Here is a 13,042-nt window from a genome sequence, read left to right as displayed (position 1 = left end):
TTATTTTTCATTTCCTGCATCTATTTTGGGGCCTCAAAATAAGATATTTTGCATCTCCAGTGTTTTTAAGTGATAATTAGACTCTTTTAAACAGCGCCTGTGGTTGATTTAAATCTCGACTATTAACGCTTACACTTCAAGTCCCATGATGCACTCCGGGGGCTCACTTCGGCACAGGCAGCGAGCCAGTCAGGAGCAGGTAAACAAACCTATCTCACAACGAAACAAAGCGTCTGCGCTGTTTTTGCTTTGTTGCATTCGTAATGATGAAAAGGATGCCATTAGAATTATATATACCTTTTCTTGTCACAGGTTAATTACAATTAGGGGGAAAAAAGCGGAATTGTGTTTGAGCAGCGACGTAGCGTCGACGACCAAAACAGTAGTTCGTGTGTTAAAACCTGCAGCAGAAGAGGAGAGGTTGGTGTCTTCACATGATGCATTGCATCACTTCGGAGAAAATGGGTTATTTTAGCCGTATCCTCAGACTAGACTGTCTGATTAGAGATGTCGGCTGGCTTCTTTAGCTACCGTGCAAGACTAGATCCGTGCTGGACTCCAGACGCAGCGTCCCATGTGGTGCAACATGGGCCCCATCATGCAGGAGCGCACGGCTTCCACAACACTGAAGCGCGTCGTTTCCAAGGAGAAGATACGAGTTAAGAATACCGAAAATAGCGGGTCACTTACCAGGTAGGCATTTTCTATACTAATGGGACTGGACGTTATGTTATGGGTTGGGGTTTTTTAAGACATGCCTGATGCAATTTTCTGTTTCGTAGCTCAAAGAAATGTAACAAGACCACGAAAGCAATGAGCCAAATGAAAAATGGTCTCCCGGGACCAGATAAGGACACCGCAGCCCTACAGAGGGTATGTGACTGGCACCGTTACTAAGTAATATGCAATAGGTATTAATACCACATGTTACTACTGTCATTACTACCCAGTAGCTGATATATACACAGCAATGGGCCAGATTAGACTGTCCAAAAGTTACACCTTTCATTCAGCGCAGCACTGATTAAAAAGAAAGCTCAGATGTGTTGTACAATTAGATCTGATTATCTTAACACCTGTTTGACAACTACCTAAGGGTTTCCAACTGGCTTTGCTGAGTTGGTTGTAGTAGGTCAGGTCACAGAGCTCTCATTCAGCCAACACCCACACCTGCTGAGTAGTGCATAGTGAAGCCCCACTGCTTGAACCAATTCATGTTTCCTCATTTTACAATCAGAAAACTTACTGTTGGTTTTGAGGGGTTTTATGTTAGAGACATAAGGATGAACTTCCACTTCACACTTGCATGCTAAGTGGAAGTAAGACTACACATACTCTACCAGGTTTGCACATCTAGGGATTGATTGTTCTGGTGACTCTTCCTCGTAATATAATTAAAAATCAGTCCGATTCAGGGGAAAGTTTTACCACAGAATCTTTATTTATTTACGCAAATAACCTTTCACCTTAAACATTTACCGTAATTGTGGCTCAGACTATATGTTTGAGCCACATAGGAGCCACATGTGTTTCCTATGTGGCTCGTGGCAAACTGTATACACAACTTCTTGTGGTTTTGTATCAACAGTCACTATTTTTAGAGTGCACATATAATTGTTCACATGTCTACAGATTCTCCAAACTGAGCAGCAAATCTTTTTTTCTCCTCCATGCAAATCTTTCTGCATGTTTGATTAGTGCTCTCCTTGTCTGGTGTGTCAGTAGTGGACACACTACTTGATATGTTTGGAATTGAGCCGTACTCTTTTAATTTTCTGATAATGGATTGAACAGTACTCTGTGTTATTTGGAGCTTGGCATATTACTTTATAGGACTGAGAATAATTTTGTGTTGTAATGACTTTTCTGCAGGGTGCTCAGTCTAAAGGTGGCAGGATGAAGTCAGGTGCGTCTCAAAATGCAAGCAAGCTCTCAAGGTAAGAGCTAACAGTGGTGTGTATTATTTCTAAGTGCTTTCCTTCAGGTACATTAAATCCCTAAATCCTCCAACGACTTCTCCCCCATCCCCTAAATCCATCTGTCTCTTCTCAGCCCTGAAGCGGAAGGAGACTTTAGACCTCAACTTCGCAAGCAGTCATCTGTACACAGGAAAGAGGAGAAACGAGAAAATCAGCGGCTGTCACCGTGCGGCACCGAGCTCCTCCCGAATCGTCAGGTGATGGGAAAAAATCGTCGAGCGCTCTCTCTGCCTATTTCTCCAATATCAGGGCTACGGATGTCGCCATCCCACCCGCTAATGCATTCCCCAGCTCCGACCCCAGAAGCACTGCAGCAGCACTACAACAACAAGGAGGACGACTCTGACAGCGCTAGCGATCTGTCAGACTCTGAGCGGCTGCCTGTTTTGCCCTCGCCGTGCACCCCGTGCACCCCGCCCCACCTCAACCTGCGGGCGGAGATCATTAACACTAACGACTTCCTCCCAGATATTCCAGGACCCCACGGGATGGCGGGGGACGAAGCTGAGAGTGAGAAACCCGCGTACACATACTCTGATTTCCTGCCTCCTCCCTTCAACTGCTGGAGCCTGAGACAGCTGGCGGTGTTTCTTCACACAGAGGGTCGTGGTGCCCCCCGACCCAAGCCTGTGGGGTCCTTAGAGAAGTACCTGGAGAGGCTGCTGCAGCTGGAGTGGCTTCAAATCCAAACGGTGCAAGCAGAGAGCAGCCGCCCCCCTGGGGGTCGCACAAGACCACAGAGCTTCCCTTCTTCTGCGGCGGCGCACTCGGCCAGACCTCACACCGCGCCATCTTCCCGACTCAACTCCCCCAAAGGGCTGCGGCACGGCTCGCGAGCCTTCCCTTTCACACCTGTTAACAACCCGCCGTCGCCTGCCTCAGCCCAGCAACAGCTCTCCCGCTTCCCAGTGTGTCCGCACTGTCACATGCGCTACCCCCTCTGCAACGGAAGCTGCTCTGCCTATGCTTACCAGCGCCACTCGCGGCTCAGCCCATTGCTTGAGCACAGGGCGTGCCCAGGATCGGCGGCGAAGCGGAGCAGCAGCGAGACCCGAGCCCCCTCCACTGAAGGTAGGAGCCCTGGAGCACAAGGCGGAGGAGGAGGGGCCCGAACACCAATTAGCCCCTCAGCTGGGAGGAGTCATCTCAGGCACATGCAGGCTGTGGGCAACGCCCGGAAACAACCCCAGGAAGCCGGCACTAACCAAAAGGGCAGAGGGCAGGTGAGGAAAAGCCGTGTCAGAGCCAACTCTGAGACAGATGTGAAGAAGGAGCCCAGTGGGATCAAAGGTGCGGCCACCGAGAAACGGGGACTTTCCGGAAGCAAGAGGGAGCTCACCGCTTCCAAGAGAGACGAGAGGGACTGTCAGAGGGCCGAGGCGGGAAGTCAGGCCTCTAAAACTGCCACGAAAAGAGTTGCTAAAGACCCAGCGAGTCTCTCCAAAGCTCCACCTAGCAGCCACAGCATTCCTAAACAAAATGGCAAAACAAAAAATGTGCACTTTGTTGCTAAGTAACCCCTGTAGGCCTGAAGTATATTGCTTTAGTTAGTGGTTACTTGGTAAAAAAAAATCCTAAACCTATGCTTGCTTTGTGTAAAATCTGTGTAAAACTAACATGCTCTAACCCATATACAGCAGGATACACACAGCCTTTAAACCGTAGACATGGTGTGTCATTCATGAAAAAGTAGATAATAGGATAATATAGGTATGTCCTAACAAGTTTTAATATCCTCAAAATATTTATTTATTTCAGAAATTTAGAAAGTAAAACTTATTTTATAAAGATTAATGACAGATTACATAAATTTTCAACCCGGGTTCTTTGCTTCCACATTATTTTCCTTTAGTGTCTTACTCAGAAGGCTGTCCTTCTGGTGGACATTTTGCTGGACAATTGTCCAGTCGGTGGGCTTACCAATGATTGTGTTGTCCATGGGCGTCTATTTAGCTAATATTCAGATTCTGTGAGAAACTGAATTTTGAGTTTTTGTGAGTTGTAAGCCACAGTCTCTCATCATCACGAGTTTCGCTCGTATAAAACTGCTGAAATAAATAAACTCTCCAATGATATTGTAATTTTATGAATGCATCTGTATTTTTAGCATTTGTTTAAAAAAATGTAGAATTAAAAGCGTAATGCTGAGCTCTGCTTTAACACGAGGTTAAGTATCAACATAGACAGCTCTGAATTTTAATGCACTGCACTGTCATCCCTCCATTCTCTACTAATGTTAAAATAGAGATGTAGGATAAATAAAAACAGATACAAGCATAAATAATGCACAGTGATATTTAGTACAAGTCATAGCATTTCATAAAATACTCAAGCAGCTTTTCATGTTTGAATGTATTTTTGTTTTATGTGTTTTATTTTAAATTTTTACTATAATTCTTTTATGACTCGTGTTTTAAACGTTTAAGCGTCTCTTCAGCAAAAAAGATACGCACTGGATCATATTGTGACCTTGAGATGTACTGTTTTTTCACTACTCTGTTGTGTTTGTTTTTTTTTTCATTGCAAGGGCTTTGCATTGTCGAAAAGCTTGAATTGTAGTTTACATTAACTTGATGTATTTTGCATAGAGCTGAGGTCGTCTCGTCACTGAAGGGTTGTGGATTGTTTGCTACGAATGTAAATGCGTATTTTTCCAGAATTTCTATACCATAGCTATATTTATGAGACGTTGTTGTGGGTCGACTTTCATTTATTTTTGTCATCTACATGTTAACATTGTGACTAACTTAAAAAAACGAAAGAAAGATAAAAGAGGAATTGTTTTGTAGAAGAGGTGAATGTAATTTCTCTGGCCTCTGCAGTCATCCCAATTATTTGAATGGAGCTTCGACACATCATGGCCCCTGGGCTGTAACTGGGTGATGGTGGACAAATCACCTCCACATTCCGCTACATACTTAATGTCTGTAGAGCAATGTTAATATTACAGCGCTTTGTCTGTTTTATAGTTTGATTTAAATGTTCAAAGCACTAAAATTAATGTAGATGTGACGTACTATGACTGCACTCACTAAGTATATATTTATGTAAAATGTCAAAGCCATAGTAAAGGGGCCAGGACAGACGAATATTGTTCACGTGTACACTATACACTACGTTGAACGATTGTGGTATTTTTCTCAGTGTTGGATGCAAGTATTTGTAAGGCATAGAAATAAATGTTTTGGACGCAAGAAAACATGTCATGCAGTTATTTGTAAAATTTAAATATTTGTTCAGTTATTATATTGGCATTAACAAGGTCAAACCAGTATACAGGGAATTGCAAAAGTTGGGGTTGGACTGGGTTTCTTTAATACGTGGATTAAACCATTCTGTTGTAGCTGTATTTATATTTTGACACAGATTCTTAAGAAAATTATTTGCTCTGGATTTTATTTAGGGCTTCAGAGAGAAGGGGGACTGAACTCAAATGCACATCACACATTACAGATTTTATTTGTAAAATCAAGACAGTCTGTTCCCGTCTTGTTAAATCAGCCTGTTTGTTGCAAGTTCAAAATTGGTCTAAGGTTGAAATATTGTTTATACATGCAGAAAACATTGGGGGAAACTGGGTCGTTGTTCTTTACCACGAAAAAAAACCCAACAAAAAAACAAGTGAAGACATATTTGAGATTCTGGATACAATTAGGCCCTCCTCTGAAATGGTTTAAAAAGATGGCGAAGCTGCTTTTCTCTGTCATTCAGACACCCTGCAATAAAGAACGGGCAAAACCAGAGGGTCATTATTAATAGAGCGATTCAGACCGTAAAGCACACCCCTATAAACTGAATGGTAATAATAGATTAGCGGATCACTTTCAAAACCAAAAAACATGAGTCATCTTTTTTTTTCCCCTTATTAAGATTGCATTAACTTTGCTGCTAAGTTACCCAAGTATGTGTTGGCAGTGAAACATGAACTGCCAAATGTTCGTAGGTAGACATCCTCTTTAAAGACAGGCCCATTGTTCCACATGAGATCATAGCCTCCCACTCTTTTCTCCTTGCCAGTCAGCCTAATGAGAAAAAAAAACAATCCATTAGATTGCCTATCATCCCCTGGACAGACTTTATCTTGGAAGTCTAATTACATGCTAGTCCATCTTTACCTCTGTAGCATGTTCATTCATACCATACAATTATTCGATATAAAGATAGATATAAGAGGTAGTGAAAGCCATCATTTTTGAACTCTGCATTTAATGCAAAGACAGGAAGTCCCCCACATGTAGTTTGCCCATGTCAAAACGTAATCAGAGTGATAACGACGCCTTTTACCTTCCCTCCATGTCAACAACATTCAAAGTGTCCTCCAGTAGTCTGAACTTCATCTCATAATCCTCCCGACTGCTGGGGGTGTGTGATGGAGATGCGTTCACCTCAATTAACCACCTGTGAGGAGACGGAAGGTGGCACTCGGAAAACCTACACTTAGCCTTCGGAGCTAGAGTGACAGAAAACCTCAACATGATAGATACCTTTCCATGGCATAAGGCCTGCTGTGGAGCTCTAGTTACATTTAAAATTATAATAGCAAATTTATTTATTTTTATTTTTTTTAGAGAAGTACTTCATGTTTAACGTCAGTTTGTAATTTGTTTTCAGAGTGAGAAGAACAGAGGGATTGTAAAACAAAGGCTCACATTGGTAAAGCACTTACGGCTTGAGGTTCTCGTCCAGTAGTATGTCGTAACCGTAGAGCTCAAAGCAATGTTTGTCATTTATAATGACCTTTTGGACACTCTGCAGGCTTCGAATAAAGATGTTATCCATCTCTTTGAAGAGGATTTCAATCAACTCCCTACCATGTTTGGCAGTCAGGTATCTCCGAAGTTGTTGCATCTGCCATTTGCATCCCTATTGCATATAAAACAGAACAGTGACATACTGCATCTACAACAACAGCATATAATATGACATAAGTTTTCAAAATGGCAGACATGTACAACGCCTCGTTAAGTAATTATACTTTTTTTTCCCAACATCCTTGCATTTTGTCACATTACAGACTTCAAACTTGAGATTATGTGATAAATCACAACAATTTAAAGTTGTGGACACTGACTTTTTTTTTCCATTTTGCAATATCCCAAGGAGCCACGATTGGTTCCTTAGGACTTTTCCTTGAAAATAATGTGCAGTCAGGTTGGACAAAGAGCATCTGGGAAAAGCACTTTTAAAGTCTTGCTGTAGATCGTCGATTAGATTCAGATGTGGGGTTTGACGAGCCAACTGGAGCCTTAGAGGCTCAATCGGTGCTGCATGAGAAGCATCTGGCATTTGTTCCAGATTTATGGTCACTCACCTCAACTTCAACAGGAGATCCCAAAAATGCATTGCTAAATACCTTTGGGTTTAATTTTAAGGCAGTTTTCACTTGATTGCAGCATGGTTGAATCACTCATACATGACTGATATCTGGTTATCTCAATAGTTTAACTGTATATTTGATTTTTTTTTTAATTTCACCTAGTCTGATTTGTAAATAATTAGTGTCAAAATTCTTTCTGAGCATTACTAAGGGTAGCGCTAGTTCTGCTAATGCTACGTGTATGACAGTTTGACAATATTGCATCATTAGGGTGGATACCATAGTAACAGTTTCAAGTAGCTTGGACCCTTTAACAGGTTTTCTTCTAAGACTTTGAATTACCAAGCTGAATTTATTTTCCCCATCACCTTTGGACTTAATAATCAGAACATCCTCACACAGAATGAAGCTGCCACCACCATACTTCATTGTTAGTCTACTTCCACATTATTCATGCAAGAAAAGAAAAGAAAAAAAAGAGAGTACTTTTTGCACTATGTCTTCTTTTTTCTTTTTGGATACATACCTCTTCATGATTATAGTTTGGAGCTGTTTTTTGAACAGACACATTAGTGAGGTGCATGTCTGAAATAAACACTAAGGACAACTCAAAAATCTCAGTGGAGAGGAGCCTGACAAATGGGATTATTTCAGCCACACATGTGCTGTGTATTATTCTTTATGCCTTCAAACACTGGCAGGAAAAAAAAAAAGGAAAGGGATACACTTGTCGTCGATGGTGCTGAGCGAAAAGCGAGTTCCCGAGAAGCGAGCGAAACCATCTCTGTACAACCATGCCTTTAAGGGAACATACTGAAAAACAAAACAAAGCAATATATATGTACTGTATATACAATGTGCAGATACAACAGCAATGTTGACAGCTTAAATAAAAACTAATGACTTCTTGCTACATACTGACGTGACCAGGACGTAAACTCTCAAATCAAATTTTCTGCCTGTGATAATAAAAAATATGTCAAGTGAGGACTTACAGCATATGTATACATATAATAATGGGATGTCTTATATTGACACTATATTATCTTATATCAGTATTTCAGTTGATTACCATTAATCAGGTAAGGGTTCTCTATATATCTCTGTGCCACATAGTTTTCCACAGGTGCTGCATCTTTCTGCTCTTCTGAGTGAAAGCTTTCCTGTGAAATACAAGCATTATCAGTCCAATTTAGTAATTGAAAGTACTATAACTTTTTTCATAAAGGGAATAAACATTACCTTCTTCCAGTCTATAATATCTTTCAGTTTCCTGAACAGAAAAATCCCTTTGCCCTGTGATTTTGCTACCTAAAAAACACCAGACAGTTTCAAAGTTAAATACATTCTTGTCTCTTGGATCTTCCAAACTGAGAATAGATCTAGTATCTTTTTCTTTTTATTTGTAGTTTTTGCACTGGGTCATTTCTGTGGTCTATTTTAGCTCACCGGTTTCATGATCCAGATGCTGCCAGGGTTTCGATTGAACTCCTCTACAAAGAGATGATACTCGCTGGGCAGGACAAAGGTGCAAGGGAAAAAGTCACATTTAGAGGCTTCCTCACGGCCAACTTCCTTTTCCAGATTCTTCTGGTACCGTTTGAGGTTTTTGACCATAAGATTTTTGCGGGACAGCTGTTTTAAAAATACGAAAAAACACACAGGTTAGTACTTTCTACAAAAAAAACAATACGTTTTAGTTTATCATCATAATGCACCAGAATTGAAGATATCTCACCTCGTAATGGTTACGAAAGTGATTTATTTTGACGTGTTCGTCCATGTATGAGTGGTCAAAATTCTCCCTAAGCCAACCCACATCACACCAGTTGAAGTCCCACTCTCCATCACTGGAAATGGGAGAAAACAAATCAAAACAAAGAATAATAAAAAGAAAGATGCTAAGGTCTTTTTGCTTAATGACCTTCCTTACTGCAATCCCCCACCCTTCCCCCCAATACATCCCTGAACTCACTCTTTGACTTCAACCCAGTTTGGTCTTTGTTTCAGGACATCTTGTATGGTGTTGAATAAACCACATTTATAACGCACGCAAATTTTTCCTTCCCTGAGGAGAAGCAGCAACAATATCACAGTTTCCAGCAGCTAATTTATCAGCTACACATTAGCCAGTTTAGACAAAACACCCACCGTTCCTCACTTTTGCCACTATCATTTGAGGCTTTGTTTCCAGATGTCTGCAAAAGTAAGGAAAGAAAACTTTAAGATTCAATGAAAGTTCTTTTCTTATTTTGTAAAGAAGAGCCATCACTTTTTAACAGTTTTGGGGAAAAGAATTTACCATACAAAAAATATATATATTTGACAACATGAACTAGGCTAACTGATCTCAAAAATAAACATGTCACGATCTTAAAAAAATAAAATAAAATAAAATAAATAAATAAATAAATCAAGAACAAGCGTCAAACAATATTATTTACATCTTATCAGTCTGGGGAAATAAAAGGGAACTTTTGGTGCTAAATACATTTTAGGAAAAAAAAAATCTGACAGACAAACACAATACACATCTTAGGACATTCAAATATTCTTAGACGATTTAGGTTGATGTCGAATCTTCAGAGACTTTTATTGTTGCACCGTACTTTTACTTGATTAATAGTGTTTATTAAGTATCGTTGCTCTGACTTGAGTACAATTTCTGCCTACTTCACTGTCACTTCGCTGAACATAGAGAATGTACGAGAAATAGACACACATACAGCGCATGCTTAGGTGACCCTTCTTTCTAAGCGATTTGGAGATCAAGTGAAGTCGCAGTAAGCATTAAATATTTTCATTTGACGAATTGTACCCTGTTCTAACATGATGCTAAAAAGAAATTGAAAAAGTGTTCCTTCTGCCCGAATTTGTTATTTTGTATTCATGTTACTTGTTTACCTTGTACTTCGACATAGACCCGTTCACCACGAAGAGGCAGCAGAAGGCTTCGGAACTTCCTATTGAGGTATATGTATGGAGAAAGCTACATCCGTCTAAAAGGACGGAACAGTTGCTGTCATGACTACCGAGAAACCAACCGGAGTGGGGAGAATGTCCCGAAGAGCTTGCCGTAGTATCCTCTAGAAAAAAAGTTTGTTTGCAAGTATTATATAGCTTGTATTTATTTATTTATTTATTTATTTATTTATTTATTTATTTATTTATTTATTTATTTATTTATTTATTTATTTATTTATTTATTTATTTATTTATTTACCGAACTGATTAGCTTTAGACTGTCGAAATGCAACTGAAAATATAATGTGAGGAAAGAATAAAACAATCATCAGTTATGACTCTAAATTTGACTTAGATCTACTATTGAAATTAACTTAAAATGGATGTTATTTATAAATATATACAAGTGAAAGTTGATCTCCAGTTTTATCTATCTTTGTTATCTACCATTTGATAACCACACGGGGGCACCAAAACCTCAAATAAGAAATGTAAAGTCTTTGGTTCTTTTCTCAACATTAGATTTTTAAACATTAACATATACTCTTTAAAACAATCCAAATATATTTTGTGATTAGAAATAGTTCATTGCAGAGTCTAGTATTTTTTTTTAAATCTAGCACAACGGTTCTATTGAATAATAGGTGCTGTTCAGTGACAAAGAACTTTATAAAACCAAACGGTCCTGTTTCGAGTCACCTGGTTTGCACTTTGATCTTTCGTTCATGCCAAAAGATTAAAATCCTGCTCTGCTTATTGAGAAAACACCATTCTCTTCATATTCCCTCCCTAAGTACCTGCTAAGACCAATGGATTTGAACAAATCTATATTTGTTTTGTGACTAAGACACTCTGTTTTCCCTCTGTTTAGCACACCTTGCAGATTCTGGTTTTGTTGATCATTTTGTTTTTCTTTGTAAGATCAGAAAAAGGTGGCTTTAGGTGTGCTGTTTATCTTGCCTCTGAAGTCTATGCTCTGTCCAGCTCAGAAACCGGTGGTGATTATTGTTTTTAACACATTGCAGTCGGTAATATAAAAATAGGTTATATCTGGCTTAGATTCTTGTGGAAAGATCCATAATAGGCTAGAACCTCAATCTCAGCTATGCAGTGTCAATAAATGGTCTACCATATTAAAAACTAATGAAAAAATCAGGTTAGCCCATAATGAAAATGACTTTCAGTTAAATAAGAATGTGGGTGGTCAGCTACTGCAGTGTCTCAACTGGAAAGCAACACAAGGCAAATCTCTGATCCAAAGTTTAGTTTCGCAATGTTCTCACTGAGCAGATAAATTATAATAGACTTTTTTGTATGTCACTTTATTCAAGTGAATTTGGGGAACATATCTTTTACCATGCATTGACACATTCAGAATTTATTTGATTGTTAACAACATTGAAGATAAAGCAAAATAAGATATGGTAAAAAATAAAAAATAAGAAAAAGAAAAGAAAATGGCATATTTTAAATTAAAACAGATGATGGGAATATAGTCTCATTAAAATCCTGGATTGGAGCCTCTAATAAAATTTTTTGTTATTTTGCAAATGAGCTTCAGTGTGTTCAGACACATAAGACAATTTCTCATGAGAATCAATCAATCAATCAATCAATCTATCTATCTATCTATCTATCTATCTATCTATCTATCTATCTATCTATCTATCTATCTATCTATCTATCTATCTATCTATCTATCTATCTATCTATCTATCTATCTATCTATCTATCTATCTATCTATCTATCTATCTATCTATCTATCTATCTATCTATCTTTGTTGGCTTGTATGGCTTGTAGGAAAAAAACAGGGTTTTTTAAATAAAAAAAACTGATTTAAATGTTTTTGTTTGTCACATTTATCTTTTTTTTTTTTTTTTTTTTTTGCACAATACTGCAGGTTGACCTTTTCTTCCAACCACAAACTTGATGTCTTGAACAGAGCATCTTCAAATAAATAGTTTCCTCCATTTTACAGGTCAGTGACTTTAAAGATCAAAGTTTGCCTTTAGCCATGAGTTTCCATTTATATGACCACAGCAGCACTGGCTTTCCCATTTTCATGTTCAGGCTTTTATTAGATTCAGTGCGCATTATATATTCAGTTGCCAACAGAAGATTTTGGTTCCCAGGCGCAACAGTCAGTTGAACCATAGGTGCCTTTCAAAGATCAATCTCCGAGCGATATTTTTTTATATGGAGACAGATTATCTGGGCTTGTTGTAGTGAAACATTTTAGGTTTGGCATCCGTCCCTGCAGGGAACTGCTATCTGTCGTTTGTAGCAGCTGTACAAGCTATACATATAATTTTGGCTGACCACTTGTTCTTATGCAACGCGAGAAAAATGCAAACGTTATTTTCACCGGTATCTTGGAATAAAGATTGTTTTTGAGGATCAACCCGCAATGGGTTTGTCTCTTTCAGACATGCAGCCTGAGTTTTCTGAGGAAATCAAATTGAATTCCAGCTTTATTGTCCAATTTAAATTGTCATATCCAATACTGAATTTCATTTTACACAGATTTTATGTTTGCCTCATTCTTCATCACTTGAGGTTTTGCATAAATCTTCACCAATTACTGTGAGGTATCCCACAGGTCATACATTTTCCAGAAGGTGAAAGTCATCAGCCCTGGTGAACCGTATGTTCCTGAGCAGCTAAACCACAAAGTAAGAAACGTGTGGGAATTAGGGTATAAACTGCTATCTGTCTTTGAGTTACGCTGCCTACATTATAGTGCCTATACAGCTGTTCTCCTTAAAAATATACTGCTTTGG

General features: G+C 39.0%; 2 protein-coding genes across 4 annotated transcripts; one reads left to right on the top strand and one right to left on the bottom strand.

Moving 5' to 3' along the window:
- Nucleotides 1-109: 109 nt before the first annotated feature.
- Nucleotides 110-5,575, top strand: fam217ba (family with sequence similarity 217 member Ba). 3 transcript variants are annotated; one of them, XM_044125833.1, is made up of 5 exons: nt 110-199; nt 313-693; nt 783-873; nt 1,870-1,937; nt 2,053-5,575. In XM_044125833.1, the coding sequence occupies exons 2-5, from the start codon at nt 575-577 to the stop codon at nt 3,494-3,496; spliced, it is 1,722 nt and encodes a 573-aa protein (XP_043981768.1). In that variant the 5' UTR covers nt 110-199; nt 313-574; the 3' UTR covers nt 3,497-5,575. The 3 variants fall into 3 exon arrangements, with proteins under 3 accessions (XP_043981768.1, XP_043981781.1, XP_043981777.1); XM_044125842.1 differs by lacking the exon at nt 110-199 and having other exon boundaries at nt 208-420; nt 528-693; XM_044125846.1 differs by having other exon boundaries at nt 188-693; nt 1,873-1,937.
- ttll9 (tubulin tyrosine ligase-like family, member 9) lies at nt 5,420-10,346 on the bottom strand. The gene is made up of 14 exons (XM_044125987.1): nt 10,201-10,346; nt 9,448-9,494; nt 9,272-9,364; nt 9,035-9,146; nt 8,746-8,931; nt 8,539-8,607; nt 8,369-8,459; nt 8,215-8,255; nt 8,022-8,109; nt 7,823-7,881; nt 6,646-6,842; nt 6,264-6,377; nt 5,877-6,001; nt 5,420-5,695 (listed from the first exon to the last, which is right to left on the bottom strand). The coding sequence occupies exons 1-14, from the start codon at nt 10,213-10,215 to the stop codon at nt 5,631-5,633; spliced, it is 1,302 nt and encodes a 433-aa protein (XP_043981922.1). The 5' UTR covers nt 10,216-10,346; the 3' UTR covers nt 5,420-5,630.
- Nucleotides 10,347-13,042: the final 2,696 nt, after the last annotated feature.

This window comes from Gambusia affinis, linkage group LG01, assembly GCF_019740435.1.
Source record: "Gambusia affinis linkage group LG01, SWU_Gaff_1.0, whole genome shotgun sequence".
Classification (NCBI taxonomy): domain Eukaryota; kingdom Metazoa; phylum Chordata; class Actinopteri; order Cyprinodontiformes; family Poeciliidae; genus Gambusia; species Gambusia affinis.
The sequence above is the reverse complement of the archived record's forward strand: the minus strand, read 5'-3'. Positions and strand labels throughout refer to the sequence as shown.